Here is a 16,869-nt window from a genome sequence, read left to right as displayed (position 1 = left end):
ACCATATTGATTGTATCGACTGTCAACTTTTAATTTGAAACCATTTCCAAATGTAGCTCCAAATGTCAACATCCTGCTTCTACCTCACACAATTTTGACCTGTAGGCGTCCAATCATGGTGTAAGAATGTAACACACGTGTCAGTTTCGCGGCAAAATGGATTTGGCGCGTAAACTACAGTACAGCGTCAGATCAGTCAACATAACAATCTAGAAATGTAAAAGTTGACGTTACTTACAGGGAATATCGGAAGTTAACGGAGAAGGCTATTTTCTATTTGCAGTGTTTATTTGAATGCACTCTTGGAAGCTACACGCAGGTCAAACAGTCATGTTTATTGATAGGCTACAGAAGAATTGGAGTTTTCCTAATGGATTGTAACATTAATGCCGTCCAAATTTAGGATTGTCACGGTTGCCGGAAGTTGTAGCCTAGGCTCTGGTTTATTGAATGTAACGTTAGTTGTAGATTTATTATTGAATTTGGTTAAAATGACGTCTACACAAGTATTTACTGTAGTTAAATAATTTTAGTGAAGTGGCTTGTGGGGGCAGATCTGCAACTTTACAGTAGCCTACAGTTCAGCGCTGTCATGGTGGAAATTGTATTGGAATAATTTAGCCTATGCAACTCTTGTTGCGGAGTAAAGTGGTGCCACTCCACCATCGGGAAAAGAATAGCTCGCCTTATAAACCACTGAACAATGAATTGTTTCTTGCCTTCATCAAATCGTGTAGCAGGTAGGCTGTAAATAGGTAGCCTAATATTGTAGCCTAACGTTACTTGGAACGTAAGAAATGTAGCCTACCGATTGTGCTGTGGAATCAACTCGTTAGTTTTGTTACTGAAAAAATAATTAATAATAAAACCAACTTTAAGCCATGTCTGACACACTTTTATCGGGGAGGAACTCGGAGGATTTACTAGCCGATTTCGAGTCACTGGTAAACTCTGGAGTGCTTGACATAAACGACCAGTCAGTTGTGATCATTTCGACTCCAAGCAATGTCGTCGTTCCCACAGTTGGTCCAGGGGACCTATACTTTGTTGCCACGCCTCAAACTTCAAGTACAGCTGATGAGCTTCTCCGACCATTTTTGGGTCGACCACCGGTTTGTATAGCATTATGTTGACATGTTTTCTTTTTTTTTCTTACCTTGGTAAGACTGTATTGTTGTATTGCATACTCACATTTTCAATCCATTTCTATCTATTATGCTATATTCCTAAAAACAGCTATATTATAGGCATATTGTGGCAACTTCCTTATCACGCATCATTTTGGGTTATTTGCAGGTGAAAAGAAAGTTAGATCTGGACAGTGACCATCTATATAACATTAGTCCTAAGGTCTTAAGTCAAGCTCCTTTAAGCTCCACAGCACCACCAAAAGGTAAGGATACTTGATTGAATTGATAGTAGCCTAAGTGTATTTATTGTTAATATGTCTGATGTGATGCATGCATCTAGTTTGAAAAAGATGAGCTACATTTTTTACTTATTTCCTCAAAACAGTTTTTTTTTTTTTTTTTTTAAGTTAGACTGATGTCACCCTCTGCCCAATGTGTTCTAAGAGTAATGTGAGTCAATTAGTCTAATCTAACATCTAAATGTTTCTTTTTTTTTCAGTTTATAAGAATTCCACAGAGAAGTCACGCTACGATACTTCCCTGAACCTCACCACAAAACGCTTCCTAGACCTGCTATCCCAATCACCTGATGGAGTCGTGGACCTCAACTGGGCCTCACAGACTCTAGATGTACAAAAACGGCGCATCTATGACATCACCAATGTTCTAGAGGGTATACAGCTTGTCACCAAGAAGTCAAAGAATCATATCCAGTGGCTGTGAGTGGCATCAGTCTCTCTCTTAATAATAACATAATAATAATAATAATAACAATAAGCTTTTTGTATAGCACCTTTCATAGACAGAGTGCAGCTCAAAGTTTTTTTACGTTTGGAGCATTTAACACGATAATAGAGAGTTGCAATAATATAAACAAACACACTGCAAAAAAAGAGAATCTAACCAAGTGTTATTAATTACGGAAACCCTGAACCACAAGTGAAGACATTTTTTTTTAGATGTTATCTCGTTATTTCAAGATAATATCTCGTTATTTTGAGATAATACACATGTAAAAAAATCTTCCAAATGTCTTTTTTCTCCTTCAGATATTATCTAATTAATATCTCGTAATAACGAGATAATATCGTAAAAATTAGTATGAAGAGACTTACCGAGTGCTCTCTCAAAAGATAATTTTGACTTAATTCAAGAAGACTTTGACTTATTTTAAGGAGTTTTATCAAGACAAATTTACTTAACTCACTAGCAGACAAATTTGCTCATTTTCAGGATGAGAGGTCTTAAAAGAAATCAGAACTCTTCTAATGTTAAGTCAGATGATTTTACGAGAAAGTGGCAGGCAAGTCTCTTTATACTGAAAACAGTACCAACTAGATGATTTTTGAAAAATCTTGATATAAGATGAACACTTTGTTAGATTTGATTAGATTAGCAGTTTTTGCAGTGCAATTAACAAGCAAATCAGTCAATTAAACATCAGCGATCTCAAAAGAGACAACAACACGTACATTACAATGCAATGAAAATAGGAAGACCCTGTAAGCAGCATTAAAAAGCATCAGTAAAATGAAAATTGATATGAAGAAATAAGTTAACAGGGTAAAAGTGGAATGGTAAGTTCGATATACAGTAGGCCTGTAATTACATAGGATAGAATGGTCCAAGCCTATCTTTCAATATGAACACCCCTGTGAATGAACAGTGAAGAGGTTACAGTATGGGTTAATGTCAACTCTTACCATGGGCCGTTGCCGTGTAATTATGAGCCGCCTTGGCGGCTGTAGAACCATATTAATGTAAAGCGATTTCAGACACCCCTATTGTGGACCGTGGCACTAGAAGCAACGGAGATAGAGAACGACTTCTCAATTTCTCAAGCAAGTGTCAACCTTAAATAAGTTCCTCCAGTAGGCTAAATTCAGTTTGCTGCTGATGTGCATAGGTACATGGAAGTTGCTAGCAGATAGAAATAGCACTGACAAAACCGTTTCAGAAGGTAAGCGATAACTCAGACTTTGGTGGAGTTTGAGTTGATGTGCGTGAGGATATTGAGTCTAAGACTTATCAATTGTTTGTACAGTATGTTGTCCATGCAAGACGGCATTGGTGAGCAGCCACACAGCACAATCGAAATAAGCGAAATATCAATATTGCAGCATACTTGAATATCAGACATGCAGACTGAATTGACGCCTATTTGGTGTTTATTTGCCGCAGTTAGTTCACAGCCACCTGCGACTGCTACCACTGCCATTCCCACCATCATTATATTGTACAGCACTGCAATGTTTTTCACATATTCAGTCAATCCATTTGATTAGCTACTTTCAGCGTATCATCAGCTCGTAACAGGGTGAACGGCACTTCTGCATTCACTTTGCGGCCCTCTATCAGCTATAACCGCACTATGTAACTTTACCAGATCGGGTAGCGTACGTGTAGTTCGGTGAAATAAGACATAAGAAATTTGGCTTGCTTCGATGCACAATGCATCATACTTTCGTAAAATCATGCAACATACTCTACCTTGTCTGTGGACATCGTTATTTGCTGTATAAACAAATAGTGCTGCATGCGACAGAGGAAAAGTGCTTTAGTGTTGCTTTAATGAGTTTCCACCCAGAAGTGTAAGACCATAGATCTCAGCAATGATACCAACAAACATTTTTGTGTCACTAACTTGCAGCATACTGAAATTCTTTCAGTCAGTGGATTTAGTCTTTGCCTGCCTACTATATGTATACATGTCATATCTAATTGGGACCTTTGCATTGCAGTGGAAACTGCATTGATGGGAAGTCCATGATGCAATATCGACACCTGCAGAAAGATATGTTACAGCTGACAGAGGTGGAAGGGAAATTGGATGAGCAAATTTGCCAATGTGACTTACAGCTTCAGCTTCTTACAGAAGACCCACAGAACAAGAAATATCCTTTTCAATTATTTTTCCTCTTGTATATTTTAACACTAAAATGTCTCCAATTGTCTCACTTTTATTATAATTTTCCCTTTGGCGCAGACATTAGCATTTCCTCTCACTGTCATTGATGTGCAGCACCCTAACACCAAGGTAATGTGTGGTATACACCCCATGATTTGTCCTTTTTTGGCCATTCAAACATGTGGATTGTTTTTCACATAATTACTATGTTATTGCTTTTTCTATCTGGTAGCTGGCATTCCAGGATAAGAAATAGAGCCGTTCAAGTAGTTGAGTAGAAAAAGATGAAACTAAATTGTTGGAAAATCAAGACAAAGAAAAGCAGTGTACAAGTCAAGTAATTTTTATTTGTATAGCGCATTTAACATGCACAGATTGCAACCCAAAGCGCTTTACACAGTGCCGATCGGAGTGGCGTAGTCTAGTCGCCAGCGTACCAGTGACCAACAAGACAACAAACAAATGTACAAAATATCAAGATGACACAAGACAAAAGATGCCGGACGGAGCTGCGTAATCTCCAGCGTACCCGTGATACCAAGACATACAAGACAGACAAACAAACAAAAATCTAATAATAAAAACAAACAAAACCAGAAAAGTCCACATTAACTTAGTCCAATTGACAGCATCCAAGTCAGACAGCTGAGAAAAGTCCCAGGGCAATGATGATGACAGCTTTGTACCAGACCAATCCGGAGGATTTAACGGTGCTAGGCAGGCCGGCTGGAGAGCAGCAGAAGTACAAGCAGCAGAAGCACAGAACAGTCCGAAGTCGTGGGCGACCCTCACCCTGCAGATCAGCAACTCAGTGGACTCCGACAGCGACAGTTTGTTTTTAGCTTCTAACGTTAGCATCTGCTCGATCCAGACTCCAGCCAGCAGAGCATGGCAGCTCGCAGGCCAGCAGCAGCAGCAGCTCGGCAGTCGCGGCAGCACATCGCCCGCAGTTGGTAGCTATAGGTCCTCAGCAGTCCTGACTTTGGAGGTTAATGTTCAATTATGCATGCAATTATGCAATTATGGCATCAGCCAACTTGTAAGCAGGAAAATAAAGACTTAAAAAAGCACAAGACTATCGAAAATAGTGTAAATAAACATGAAAACATTTAACTAGACAAATGAACAGAATAAAACATAACATTTCTAACATTACATTAAAACGAACAAAAACATGTTGCCAGACGAAACGGCTACATCGGCTACAAGTGCATATGGAAATATAATGTGTGTTATTCCTATGTTATTTCGTATGGAAATAATGTAACCACATTCAACATGCAGACAGACATTTTGTTTTAAATGTGCAGAAAATGTAGTCAATTTAGTAAGGGAGGTAGGGATTAGTGAGTTAGTCGGTCATAGTCGGTAGGCTATGTAAACAATATGTTTGCAAAGTTAACTTTGACAATGCTGGTGGCAAGGGCTTTCACGACTAGTGATTTTCAGTAGTCGACTAGTTGCTCATGATAATAGAAGTGCCGTTCGTCATGGTCTGAGGTTATGTGCCATCAAAATGATTTTGGAAACATTATGTTAGAAGGTAAAACAACTCTTAAAGGTGCCTTTCAGTGCCTCTCTGTATCACTTTTCAACCCGTCAGTGTTACTTCATGCTTTATGTTGAATTCTTTAATTCACTACCAAGCTTGCTTATGTCATGTGCCAAGATTTACGCACAGTAGTGAGTCCTGCTGACCAGCTGATCATGGTTATCAAAGCACCTCCTGACACCAAGCTGCATGTTTCTGAACCTAGTGAGGTAAGATGTTGTGTCAGGGGCTGTATTCACAAAACATGTTCTCTTACCACTAGGAGTACTTTGTCCTCCAAAGTTTTTCTCTCAAAACCTATTCACAAAGTAGCTCAGACCTACTCTTAAAGAAAAATGATAACTCCCAAGATCAGAGCTCTGTTGCTGTGGTTGATTTCATTACTCATGCACAAACTTGATGGAAGTGACCACCTTGATTGACTGATGTTTATAATGCAGAAATGATGCCAAAAAAACTCCCCTATGATGAAGAGTGACCGAAATAACCTAAATGAATAAAGAGCAAATAGCCTAGTAGCATAGTGAAATACACTATAGATTAATGCAGTATCTTTGCAACATCTTTTAAATGAATCTTTATGAAAACACGTATGTTTGTAAAGATGAGAAATGATTTGATTTGCACCTCTTAGTTACAATGCACAACTAGAAAAGCGCTCCGAGAGCGCAGACCTCCGCCAAGCGAAAACATAACCGCTTCCTGGATCCAGACGGTAATACGGATCACTCCCAAAATGTAATTGTTTCGTCCTTGGGTCATTTCAGACCTTCTCTGAAAATTTTGTTGAAATCCATTCATAGCTTTTTGAGTTATCTTGCGAACAAACTCACAAACAAACAAACAGACAGACAGACAAACAAACCCAGATAAAAACATTCCCTCGCAATTGAGAGTTCCTCTAATTGCATGTGCATTGCAATACATCGTAATGTGAAGCAACTTCCAAGCTGTCCCAGATTGTGGTGCTACTTTTAGGGCTAAAATGCTAAAATGCTGATTATTTTTAACTCAAAAAAGGAGTCCTAAAGTCATAAAGGGTGACAAGCCCATTATGTTTCTCATACAGTTAAGAGCTACTTTTAGCCCTGAATTTCTGTGTGAATACAGCCCCATGAGAAATCTGAATGTGGCACTACAGATTCAGATAACTTCAGAGAAGTGAACTGAAGGGATTAAAGGGAAAATCTGGTCTAACAACAAGCTAGCGTCTAATTGTGGAAGATAAGTGGACATTTTTAGGATGAAAATGACATTCAGTCAGACATTCAGTGCTCGCAATCAAAACTGCACTGATTGATAGCATATAGCATAACCTTTAGGGGCTAACTTCAAAACCATTTACTAGACTTAAAAAAACATGTAATGTCTGTTATGATGTCTATGGAAAGGGTCTCTGCAAATAAAGTAGTATTTTCACCTCTGTTATTAAAAAGAAAAGGTGTAAAAATGACTGACTGCGCAGTCAGTCTAGTACTTAGCTCTTCTTCTGGTCACGGCCATCTTGTGAGGAGAAGGTCAGTACAAATTGAACAAAAATCTGCTGTCGATGGACATGCAAGAAGGAGAGTTTAATGGCGACGACCTGAAGTAAAGCCAGGTAATAAATACACTGACTGCACAATCTTTTTAATATCCTTTCTTTCCAATTACAAAGGTACAAATACTTCAGTTTGTCTGCAGAGACCCTCTCCACAGTAGCAGAGCCTAGTTAATGCCTTGAAAGAGCTTGATACTCTGGTGTAGCGTAGTTGCCCCGAAAGGCTATGCTCTACATGCTGTTGAGTTTAACCGCATATTCCGATCTGATTCTAAACTGACTGACATCATTTAGGCTCCAAACAAAAATGTACACTCCTTATCATTCAAATATAGACCCTAGATTGTCATTACACACAAATACTTATTTCTTTGATTTTAACATTGATATTTACATTGTATTGAGTCACTTATTATTTTAAATAATGACTGCAGGGTTACCAGATCGCCTTGAAAAGTGGCGAAGGCCCTGTAGAAGTTTTCTTATGTCCAGAGGACAATTCCAAAGTGTGCAGCCCTTTGACTGACAGCAAAGGACTAGTGGCCTCCAAGCAAGTCTGCCCTCCTCCGACAACTTCAGTGGAGCCCACCGCATGCACATCATCTGTCCTGAATTCATCCCCTCTTCCATTAGGTAGTTCCATTTAAACATCCTGTTACCAAAGATAGAAAGCTATGAAATATTGTTTACATAAAGGTGTGTTATATGTTGCATGCTTGATTGTGATGTGGTAAAAATAAGTTAAAGTCCATGTAAAGTAACTTCAAACATGTTCATCTATGAGAAAACTACTCCTTAAAACATGTTAAAAGACTGGTGGTATATGTCTTTCCATTGAAACACTTTGTCGCTTGAGATATAGTCTTTCTATGAACCCATTTGAAGAGTCCGCATCACAGGCTACAGTTATTTAAGTGGACTATGGAAATACATACATACAACATAGTCACAGTGGCCCTCATTTATGAAACGTGCGTACAATGTTAAACAGTCGTAGGACAGGCGTATGCTCATTTCCACGCAAAGCATGGCATTTATCAACTTGAACGTGAGTGGTGGCTACCCTCGAATCATGTCGTCTCAACTCATGTTCGCAAGTTTCTGAGGCGGCATAGCCGTAAATTGGCGTAGGATTGACGCAAGTTGGTGAGTTGAATTCATGGAATATCTTGGACCTAATATCTTGGACTATTCCTGCACATTTGAAGAAGTCAGATGCAAAACCATCTAAATATGTCTGCCCACTTTTCTTTTGAATTAGTAGTTTTTATCAGACTCCTATAGGTTTTCAGAAAACCGTTTTCTTCACCTACAAATCGATATTTCAGACCAGGAAGAGAGTGAGGGATTTGATTAACGTGTACTATGTGTGGAGAGCATTCACTCACTTTTATCTCATTTTTGACGGAGGTGGCGTTTAGAGGCTTTTGCAGGACAAGGTGTGTAACGGTAAACAAAAACTCACGGTTCGGCACTTACCACGGTACTGAACCATGATTTTTGTTTACTGTTACACCCCTCGTCCTTCTGCTGTTTTTTTTCATTCAAGACCTTCCATAGTGGTATCTGATAGTGGTAGGAAGCACCTGTTCTGTGACATTAATATAATTGTGATATGCCCATTGTGTGTGGTTATTTTGTCAAATTTGGCTGGGTGATTGTCAAGAGATGTTTTCATTATGTGACAAAAATATGTTTCTGCTTTACACAGACTTTCATCTCAGGAAAACAGGTGGTGTGCGTGTGTTTTGTGGCCTTCTAAGTTTGTGTTTTTGACCTATACAGAACCATCTCCTCTGAATGAAGACCCTGTATCAAGTCAAGAATATATGCCTGACTTGGACTTGACATACTTCGAGTCTTCCAACTTCCTGTTAGACCATGGCATGGATTGCTTTAACATACCCACAGATAGTTTCATCAATCTTTCACCACCCCTGAGTCAAGACTACTACTTTGGGATGGAGGAGAATGAAGGCATCAGTGAGCTATTTGATTCTGACTTTGGAGAACTGGGCCATTTTGATTTATAAGAGTGTGTTTCAAGAAAGTGAGTGAATGGACAATGCATACACAACATTTATACAGCATGCTGATATGATGTGGGACAGACTTATTCTATATACCGAGGTAGTAATGCATTATCAACATTTAAGTGAATTATGCCTTTTCAATTTTCAAGAGTACTATTTTGTAAATATGTCAACTAAACCTTTATTCCTTTAGTTTTCAGAGCTATTATTTAAAATGTGTATTTGCTGAACAGTCCGAAATACCTCAGTTACGTAGATTTAAACTGGCACTTTAATAGCTGTTCTGGTTTCCTTTACATTGTTTCTGGCAGATTTGCAGCAAACTTGTGGGTTACTTGTGAGTTCACTAAAAAATATTGCCGGAAGTTTGCCACTAGTTTGCCAGTGATTTGCCATCACACTTAGCCAATAATGGCAAACTTCCAGTGAACTCCTAGTGACAAACCTAATTTGCATATGATATTGCTGCAAATTTGCAGCCACATATGCCACATTTGCTGATATTTTTTTTTTTTTTTTTAAGAATATTTTTGGGGCTTTTTGCCTTTATTACAATAGGACAGTGAAGATGTAGACAGGAAGTAAGTGGGAGAGAGAGAGATGTGGTTGGATCGGGACATGACTGCAGGTTGAAATCGAACCTGGGTCCCCGGACCTGTATATGGCACAAGCGCTGTAGCCTGTTGCGCCACAGCACCCCCTTGAAAGATCATTTTGACTTAATTTAAGAAGACTTTGACTTATTTTAAAGGAATAGCACAAAGCGAGCAATGTTAAAGCAATACAGAGCTCCGTTCTAAAGCTGCCAAATTCCACAAACAGGCTCAATCGTCGAGATTTCGGTGTCAAACACTCGTTTTCATGCTAGGCAATACAGAAAACGGGCTTAAAGTGTAAAATACCGAATTATTCCTTTAAGGAATCTTATCAAGATGAATTTACTCAACGCGACTTCCGGTAGCGGCCATGTTGAGAACACACGCGTAAAGTTACTCTCCACATCAATCTTTTTTCAAAAGTACCCCCGCTGCCCAAATTCATTTTTTTTTTCTATATAGAAGACGTAAGTAATGCCAGGGGGGAATTCAACGAGAAGCCAGAATCAAAAAACGGGAACTAAGGAACGAACAATGTCGAAAACAGTGTCTCCCCAAAACGAAGAGAAAGCCTCCGGAAAAGAAGCCGCCCCTGAGCCCGCGGGGCAACTGCTTCGACAAATGACTTCAATCACAGATGACCTTAAGGACTTCAAAAAAGATATAAAGTCCGCTATCTCGGAGCTGAAGGGTGAAATGAAAGCTGACCTACGGGAAGAGCTAGCAACATTCAAACAAGATCTCAACCTGAAGCTAACAGAGCTAGGCACGTCACTCCAGACCCAAGGCCAAGCCATCTCCGAAATGCAAGAACGGGTATCTGAGCTAGAGGAGAATAGTGTCGTTACCAAAGAGTCCCTAGTGTTCCTCTTAAATGAGAGACGTCGACTGCAAGATAAGGTGACGGATCTAGAAAGCAGGTCCAGGCGTTGTAATATCCGGATCTATGGTGTGCCAGAAGACTCAGAAGGTGACTCTATGACCACGTATCTAGACCATCTTCTGACTACCGAGCTCTCACTACCAGATGGAATGGCCCTACAAATTCAGCGGGCACATAGGGCTTCAACGAAGAGACCAAACCCTGAGTCCCCCCCGCGATCCATTGTGGTATGCTTTCAACAATTTAAGGTTAAAGACACGGTCTTAACAGCGGCGTGGAAGAAAAAAATCTTTATAGCAGGTCAGTTGGTCTCTTTCGACCATGACTACGCGTCGGAAGTTGTTGAGAAACGCAGAGCCTATGCGGGGGTCAAAAAAGCTTTGAAGGAGAAAGGCATTCGCTTTCAAACCCCTTACACGAAAATTCGAGTGCATTGGACCAACGGTACGGAGTCGTACAAAGACGCACAGGAGGCGATAAGAGAGCTGAGGGCGAGAGGAATTGAAGTGGCCAAGCAAAAAGAAGATACAGGATACAGTCTGGAGAGAAATATAAACAACACTTTCCAATGGCAACGGGAGAACACCAGAGAGATGAACACCAGCGATCTTGGGGCGAGAACAAGAGAGAAACTGCAGGATTTTCGAAGACCTCAACAGGACTGAAACGAGGAGTGAGTGACTTTCGGTTTGTGAATCTGCTCTTTTATTTTCCCAAGGATTATGCTTCAAAGACGGTAGGCGTTAATTATTTTTCTGATTGAACGGAGAAAACTTTTCAGATTATGTTGGACACATCTAGAGGTTTTGGATTGCTTTTAGTCTTTCCACCCCTAGGGAGGGCCCCATCCACTCTGTGGGGGTTTTGTTCCCTCCACTCCTTCCCAGCAAGGAACATGGGGATATGGTTCCCCCTTTTTTTGGAAGTCGTAGCTTTTTGGTTGTTTTTCATTGTTTTCTGTTGTTGCTGTTGTGTTAGTTTAAAGTTGATGGGGGAGTTAATTGTTTTAATTGGGGAAGAAAATGCACCTTTGAGGAGAGTTATCTTTGTATCTTATGGGCATTATAGGCTGATCTTAGGATATCATAATGGTCAATGTAATTTCCTTTAATGTCAATGGGCTTCTCAGCCCTGGTAAACGTAACAAAATTCTTTTAAAACTTAAGAAGGAGAACATTGACATAGCTTTCTTGCAAGAAACCCATATGACTGAAATTGACCACCAAAAGCTGAAAAGGTATGGTTTCAAACATGTTTTTTCATCCTCCAATGGATTTAAGCATAATAGAGGGGTAGCCATTTTGATATCTGGAAGGGTGACATACGAACATCTATCTATAATTAAAGACAGGGAAGGCAGATTTATTCTGATTAAGGGGAAAGTTAATGGAAATTATTTTACTCTTTACAACGTATACATCCCGCCAGGTTCAAATTCAGATTTTCACCAAAAAATAATAGACAGGGCAGTGATTGAGTCACAGGGAATCTTATTATGTGGGGGGGATTTCAACATTACTTTGAACCCTTCTCTGGATTCCTCAAACACCCGAACTTCTCAGCCCAAGAAGTTGACCAAAAAGATTACTAGTATAATTTCTGAGGTGGGCTTGGTGGATGTGTGGAGGTTCTACAATCCTTCAATCAGGGACTACACCCATTTCTCATCTCCCCATTCTTCCTATTCTAGAATTGATTATTTTCTTTTATTTGGTAGGGATGTTTGTAGAGTGCAAAGTTGTCGCATTGGATCAATTGATCTCTCTGATCATTGCCCAGTGTATTTGACTTTAACTGATGATCGCAGGATTAAGCCAGGTTACTGGAGACTCAACTCCTCTATACTGAACAAGGACAGGATAGAACAATTTAGTAAAGACATTACAGACTACTTAACAGACAACGATAATGATGAAGTCTCCCCTCCTACTCTCTGGGATGCTTGCAAAGCAGTAATGAGAGGAAAGGTTATAGCAACAACTTCTTTTCTGAAGAAGCAGAGGATTAAGAGACTCAGTGACCTTCAACTTGATTTAAAAAAGGTGGAATTAGAACATAAACAATCTTTTACTCCAGGCAGTGATGTGGAAATGAAAAAGCTAAGGAACCAAATAAATGAAATACTTGGACAAGAAATACAAAAGAAACTTATCTACACAAAACAAAAATATTATGAGGGCGGAGGTAAATACTCAAAATTATTGGCTTACAAATTAAAAAAACAAGAAGCAGACAACACAATATATAAAATAAGGGACTCAGCAACAAAAAATATTCTTCAGGAAACAGAAGAAATAAAAAACTGCTTCAAAGACTACTACGAAAAATTATATTCACAACCTCAAGTACACGATGATGATAAATTAGAATCCATGCTCCGAACATTAGATCTTCCAACTGTGTCAGACGATCAAAATTCAGCTCTGAAGCTACCTATATCTGAAGGTGAGCTTGCCTCAGCTATCACTAGACTAAAGACTAGTAAGTCTCCTGGAGCTGATGGATTCACATCAGAATGGTATAAGGGTTTGAGGGAGGCATTGACACCCATTCTGCTTAAAACTTTTAACTGGGTCTTTAAAAAGGGTGAAATTCCAAATTCTTGGAGGGAGGCCACCATCTCTGTTATACCGAAGGGAGGAAAAGACAAGCTAAATTGTTCTAATTACAGACCAATTAGTGTGCTAAATATTGACTACAAAATATTTGCTTCAATCATTGCCAAAAGATTAGAAAAAGTTTTGCCTACAATAATAAATATTGATCAAACTGGTTTTGTAATGACTCGCCAGACTCATGATAACATTAGGAGATCTTTACAGATTATTAGACATATAAACCAAAACAAAATAGAGGCCATGCTGATCAGCATAGATGCACAAAAGGCATTTGATTCTGTGAGATGGAAATTTCTCTTTAAAGTTATGGAGAAATTTGGTTTCAACAAGCAATTGATTGAGTCACTAGAAGCGCTTTACACCAAACCAGAAGCTAGATTAAAAATAAATGGGGAACTGAGTGACTCCTTTCAGCTGGAGAGATCCACAAGACAAGGCTGCCCTCTAAGTCCTCTTTTGTTCGCCATCTTTATAGAACCTTTGGCACAGTGTATAAGGCAAAATAATCTCATCACAGGAGTTACATTGGAGGCAGGTGAACAGAAACTGGCTCTCTTTGCAGATGATATCCTCATCTACCTGACCAATCCTACAGACTCCCTACCGAATTTGATGTCAATTCTGGAAGAATATGGATCATATTCTGGCTACTCAGTTAATAAGCAAAAAACTCAAGTCCTTAACTTTCACTATGATCCACCTCATTATCTCCGCTCTAGGTACCAACTTGACTGGGATAAGAAATGTATTAAATACCTTGGAATCTTTTTGCCATTAGACTTATCTACACTACAGGAAATAAACTATGGGCCACTTAAAAAGGTGATTATGGATGATATAAATAGATGGAGCTTGATCCCTTACTTGAGTATATACTCACGTATAGACTCAATTAAAATGAACATACTGCCAAGACTTCTATATATATTTCAAACAATACCTATTGAGAAACCGGAGCACTACTTTATGGAGTGGGATAAACTTCTAGCTAGATTCATTTGGGCAGGGAAAAAGCCCAGGGTAAGGTTCAAAACACTTAAGTTATCCAAAGATAGGGGTGGGCTTGCTCTCCCATGTCTTTTAGACTACTACAAGGCTGCTCAACTTAGATTTTTAGTTGGTTGGTGTACGCCCAGTTATAGATCTAGGTGGAAAGAAATAGAATGCACAATGGGAGGGAGATACCCAATGAGTATGTTAATTGGTGATTGTTCACTAATTGACCAAATTACTGATCCCGATAACCCCTGGATTTCTTGCTCCCTGAGGATTTGGGATAATATAACTAAACGTCACCACCTGAGGGACAAGATGGGTATTCTCAAATGGTTTGCTTATGACTCTGATTTTATACCCAGTATTTACGATAAACAATTTCTTGTATGGAACAGCAAAGGTCTCTCAACATACAGCTCTTTACTAAAACAAGATCTGGTGCTGAGTTTTCAGGAGCTGAAAGACCGATTTGGATTAGAGAATCAAGACCACTTTAGATATTTGCAAATCAGAGACTTCATTCAGAAATCCTTTATAAGGAAAGAGAAAGTACCTGGAAAAGACATAATTATAGATATCTTCTTGAAAGCTTCTGAAGATGTAGCTTGCAAAAAAACAATTTCTAGATTATATGTTGCCCTTCAGGCCTTAACAGGTGACAATACAATGTCAATCAAGTCCAGGTGGGAAAAGGATAGCGGTCTGTCGCTATCACAGGAGGAGTGGGAAGGGATCTGTGCACATCAATGGAGGATGACTAGTTCACCCTCATGGAGATTCTTTGGTTGGAAAAACATCATGAGATTCTTTTGCACTCCAGCCCAAAAGGCAAAATATTCTACTCTAACGAATTGCTGGAGAGGTTGTGGATGTACAGTGGCAGACCACTTTCACATTTTTTGGAATTGTACTGCTGTCGCTTCCTTTTGGTCAAGTGTTCATAATCATTTAGAACTTGCATTCAGATTAAGAATTAACTTTGATTTCAAAACACTGTATCTCTGTGACTTTGAGGAGCTTCAATGTGGAAAATATCTGATGAGAGTGCTATTAGTGGCGGCCAAAAAGGCCTTGACTAGAAAATGGCTTCAGAAGGCCCCACCAACTGTAGATGACTGGATTGATGTTGTGTATGATATTTATAATATGGAGAGAATTACTTTCACATTGAGAAATCAATATGACAAATTTTATGAAAACTGGTTAATTTGGGTTTACTATGTGTCAGCAATAAGACCTGATTTTGTGTAATTAAATTACTGCAGGTTTAATCTCCTCCTCTTGGTGCGATCTTGATAACTATTTAAACTGGATATGACAAGCCCTTATAAGTTAAGAGATGTATAAATGGAACCTCCCCTGGTTCATTGTTGTTGTATTGTATTGTGTTTTTTGTTGTTGTTGTTGTTGTATTTCTTCTGTCTTATTTTTTATTTTTTTTTTTCCTTTTTGTCCTGTTCTGTCCCACGAGGGAGAGTTGTGCTGTAAAATGGAAAATCTTAATAAACAGTAAATTACAAAAAAAAGAATTTACTCAACGCACTGGCAGACAAATGTGCTTATTTTTAGGCCAAATTTACTCAACGCACGCACTTACACACACACACACAGACACAGAAAAACAAACACACACACACACACGCACACACAGACACATAAAAACAAACATACACTGTGCACACACACTCATTTACATACACAAAAGTAGGGGATGAAGTAGGAGATGGAGACAAATTGACAAGCATGATTTATTTTTCTAAAGAGAATGTGCAGGACTGGCAGGCGGTCATATTTTGTATTGCTCTGCGGTACATCTATTTATTCTTCCTGTTTAGTAAAGATGATGTATGTCTATCTGTATCTATCTTACCATACACAAAAGCTGGTATTGTGTTTCCTGAATCTTTACATTCAGACATTCAAATGGAATTTGATTATTTTATTAATTTGCCTACCAGTGTGCAGTATGATGCTTGCATAAGGGAAACATCCCAAAACAATGACACCCATATGGTTTCTGTTGTTTTGGGAAGTATTTCTCCAAAATCTGTCATGACTGGGCCTCTGGTCAAAGACGTTTGAGAAAGGCTTTTCTAAAGCATGCTTTGCAAAGTTTCTGTTGATATTCTGTGTATTTCAGAGGGCCAACTGGGTTAATGCCTATAAGTGTTTTAAGACCATGTGTATGATTATTCTCACATTTTGTGTTCATTTTCTTTTGTCAGCTATCAAACTCAACATATACCGAACACTAAACTCTCTTAATGAATCTGATCCTGAGCCAAATTGGCATGAAATTGTGGGGACAGGTAATCCAGGTAATCTTCCAGGTAATCCTCCGCATTAGTATAAACATATGGATAAACATGAAAAGCTCTTCCTGTGGGTTTATGAAGGGAGTCTATACTGCCATGGGAGTCATTTTCAGACTAATATGCTGAATGTAAAAGAGAATATTTAATATTCAGTCGCCTTGGTTGAACTGCTCAGGAAGGTCAAACTTCTGGGGCCAGTTGTTCAAAGGTGATCTGATCGGGTTTTGGTTATCGGATTGGACCAAATCTGGAAAATTGGTTGTTCAAAAGGGAAAGAAAGATTCTGAAATCAGATCAG

At 39.0% G+C, this 16,869-nt stretch overlaps 1 protein-coding gene across 2 annotated transcripts; it reads left to right on the top strand.

Moving 5' to 3' along the window:
- The first annotated feature begins 192 nt into the window (after positions 1-192).
- Positions 193-15,776, top strand: e2f1 (E2F transcription factor 1). 2 transcript variants are annotated; one of them, XM_062540846.1, is made up of 7 exons: positions 193-1,112; positions 1,297-1,393; positions 1,630-1,849; positions 3,872-4,022; positions 5,683-5,799; positions 7,565-7,763; positions 8,916-15,776. In XM_062540846.1, the coding sequence occupies exons 1-7, from the start codon at positions 882-884 to the stop codon at positions 9,161-9,163; spliced, it is 1,263 nt and encodes a 420-aa protein (XP_062396830.1). In that variant the 5' UTR covers positions 193-881; the 3' UTR covers positions 9,164-15,776. The 2 variants fall into 2 exon arrangements, with proteins under 2 accessions (XP_062396830.1, XP_062396829.1); XM_062540845.1 differs by lacking the exons at positions 193-1,112; positions 1,297-1,393; positions 1,630-1,849; positions 3,872-4,022 and having other exon boundaries at positions 4,141-5,799.
- Positions 15,777-16,869: the final 1,093 nt, after the last annotated feature.

Source organism: Sardina pilchardus, chromosome 7 (genome assembly GCF_963854185.1).
Source record: "Sardina pilchardus chromosome 7, fSarPil1.1, whole genome shotgun sequence".
Classification (NCBI taxonomy): domain Eukaryota; kingdom Metazoa; phylum Chordata; class Actinopteri; order Clupeiformes; family Clupeidae; genus Sardina; species Sardina pilchardus.
The sequence above is the reverse complement of the archived record's forward strand: the minus strand, read 5'-3'. Positions and strand labels throughout refer to the sequence as shown.

What these genes read in the sequence shown, in the direction of transcription:
- e2f1 (XM_062540845.1), top strand. Translation starts at nt 11,731, where the DNA reads ATGGTCAATGTAATTTCCTTTAATGTCAATGGGCTTCTCAGCCCTGGT.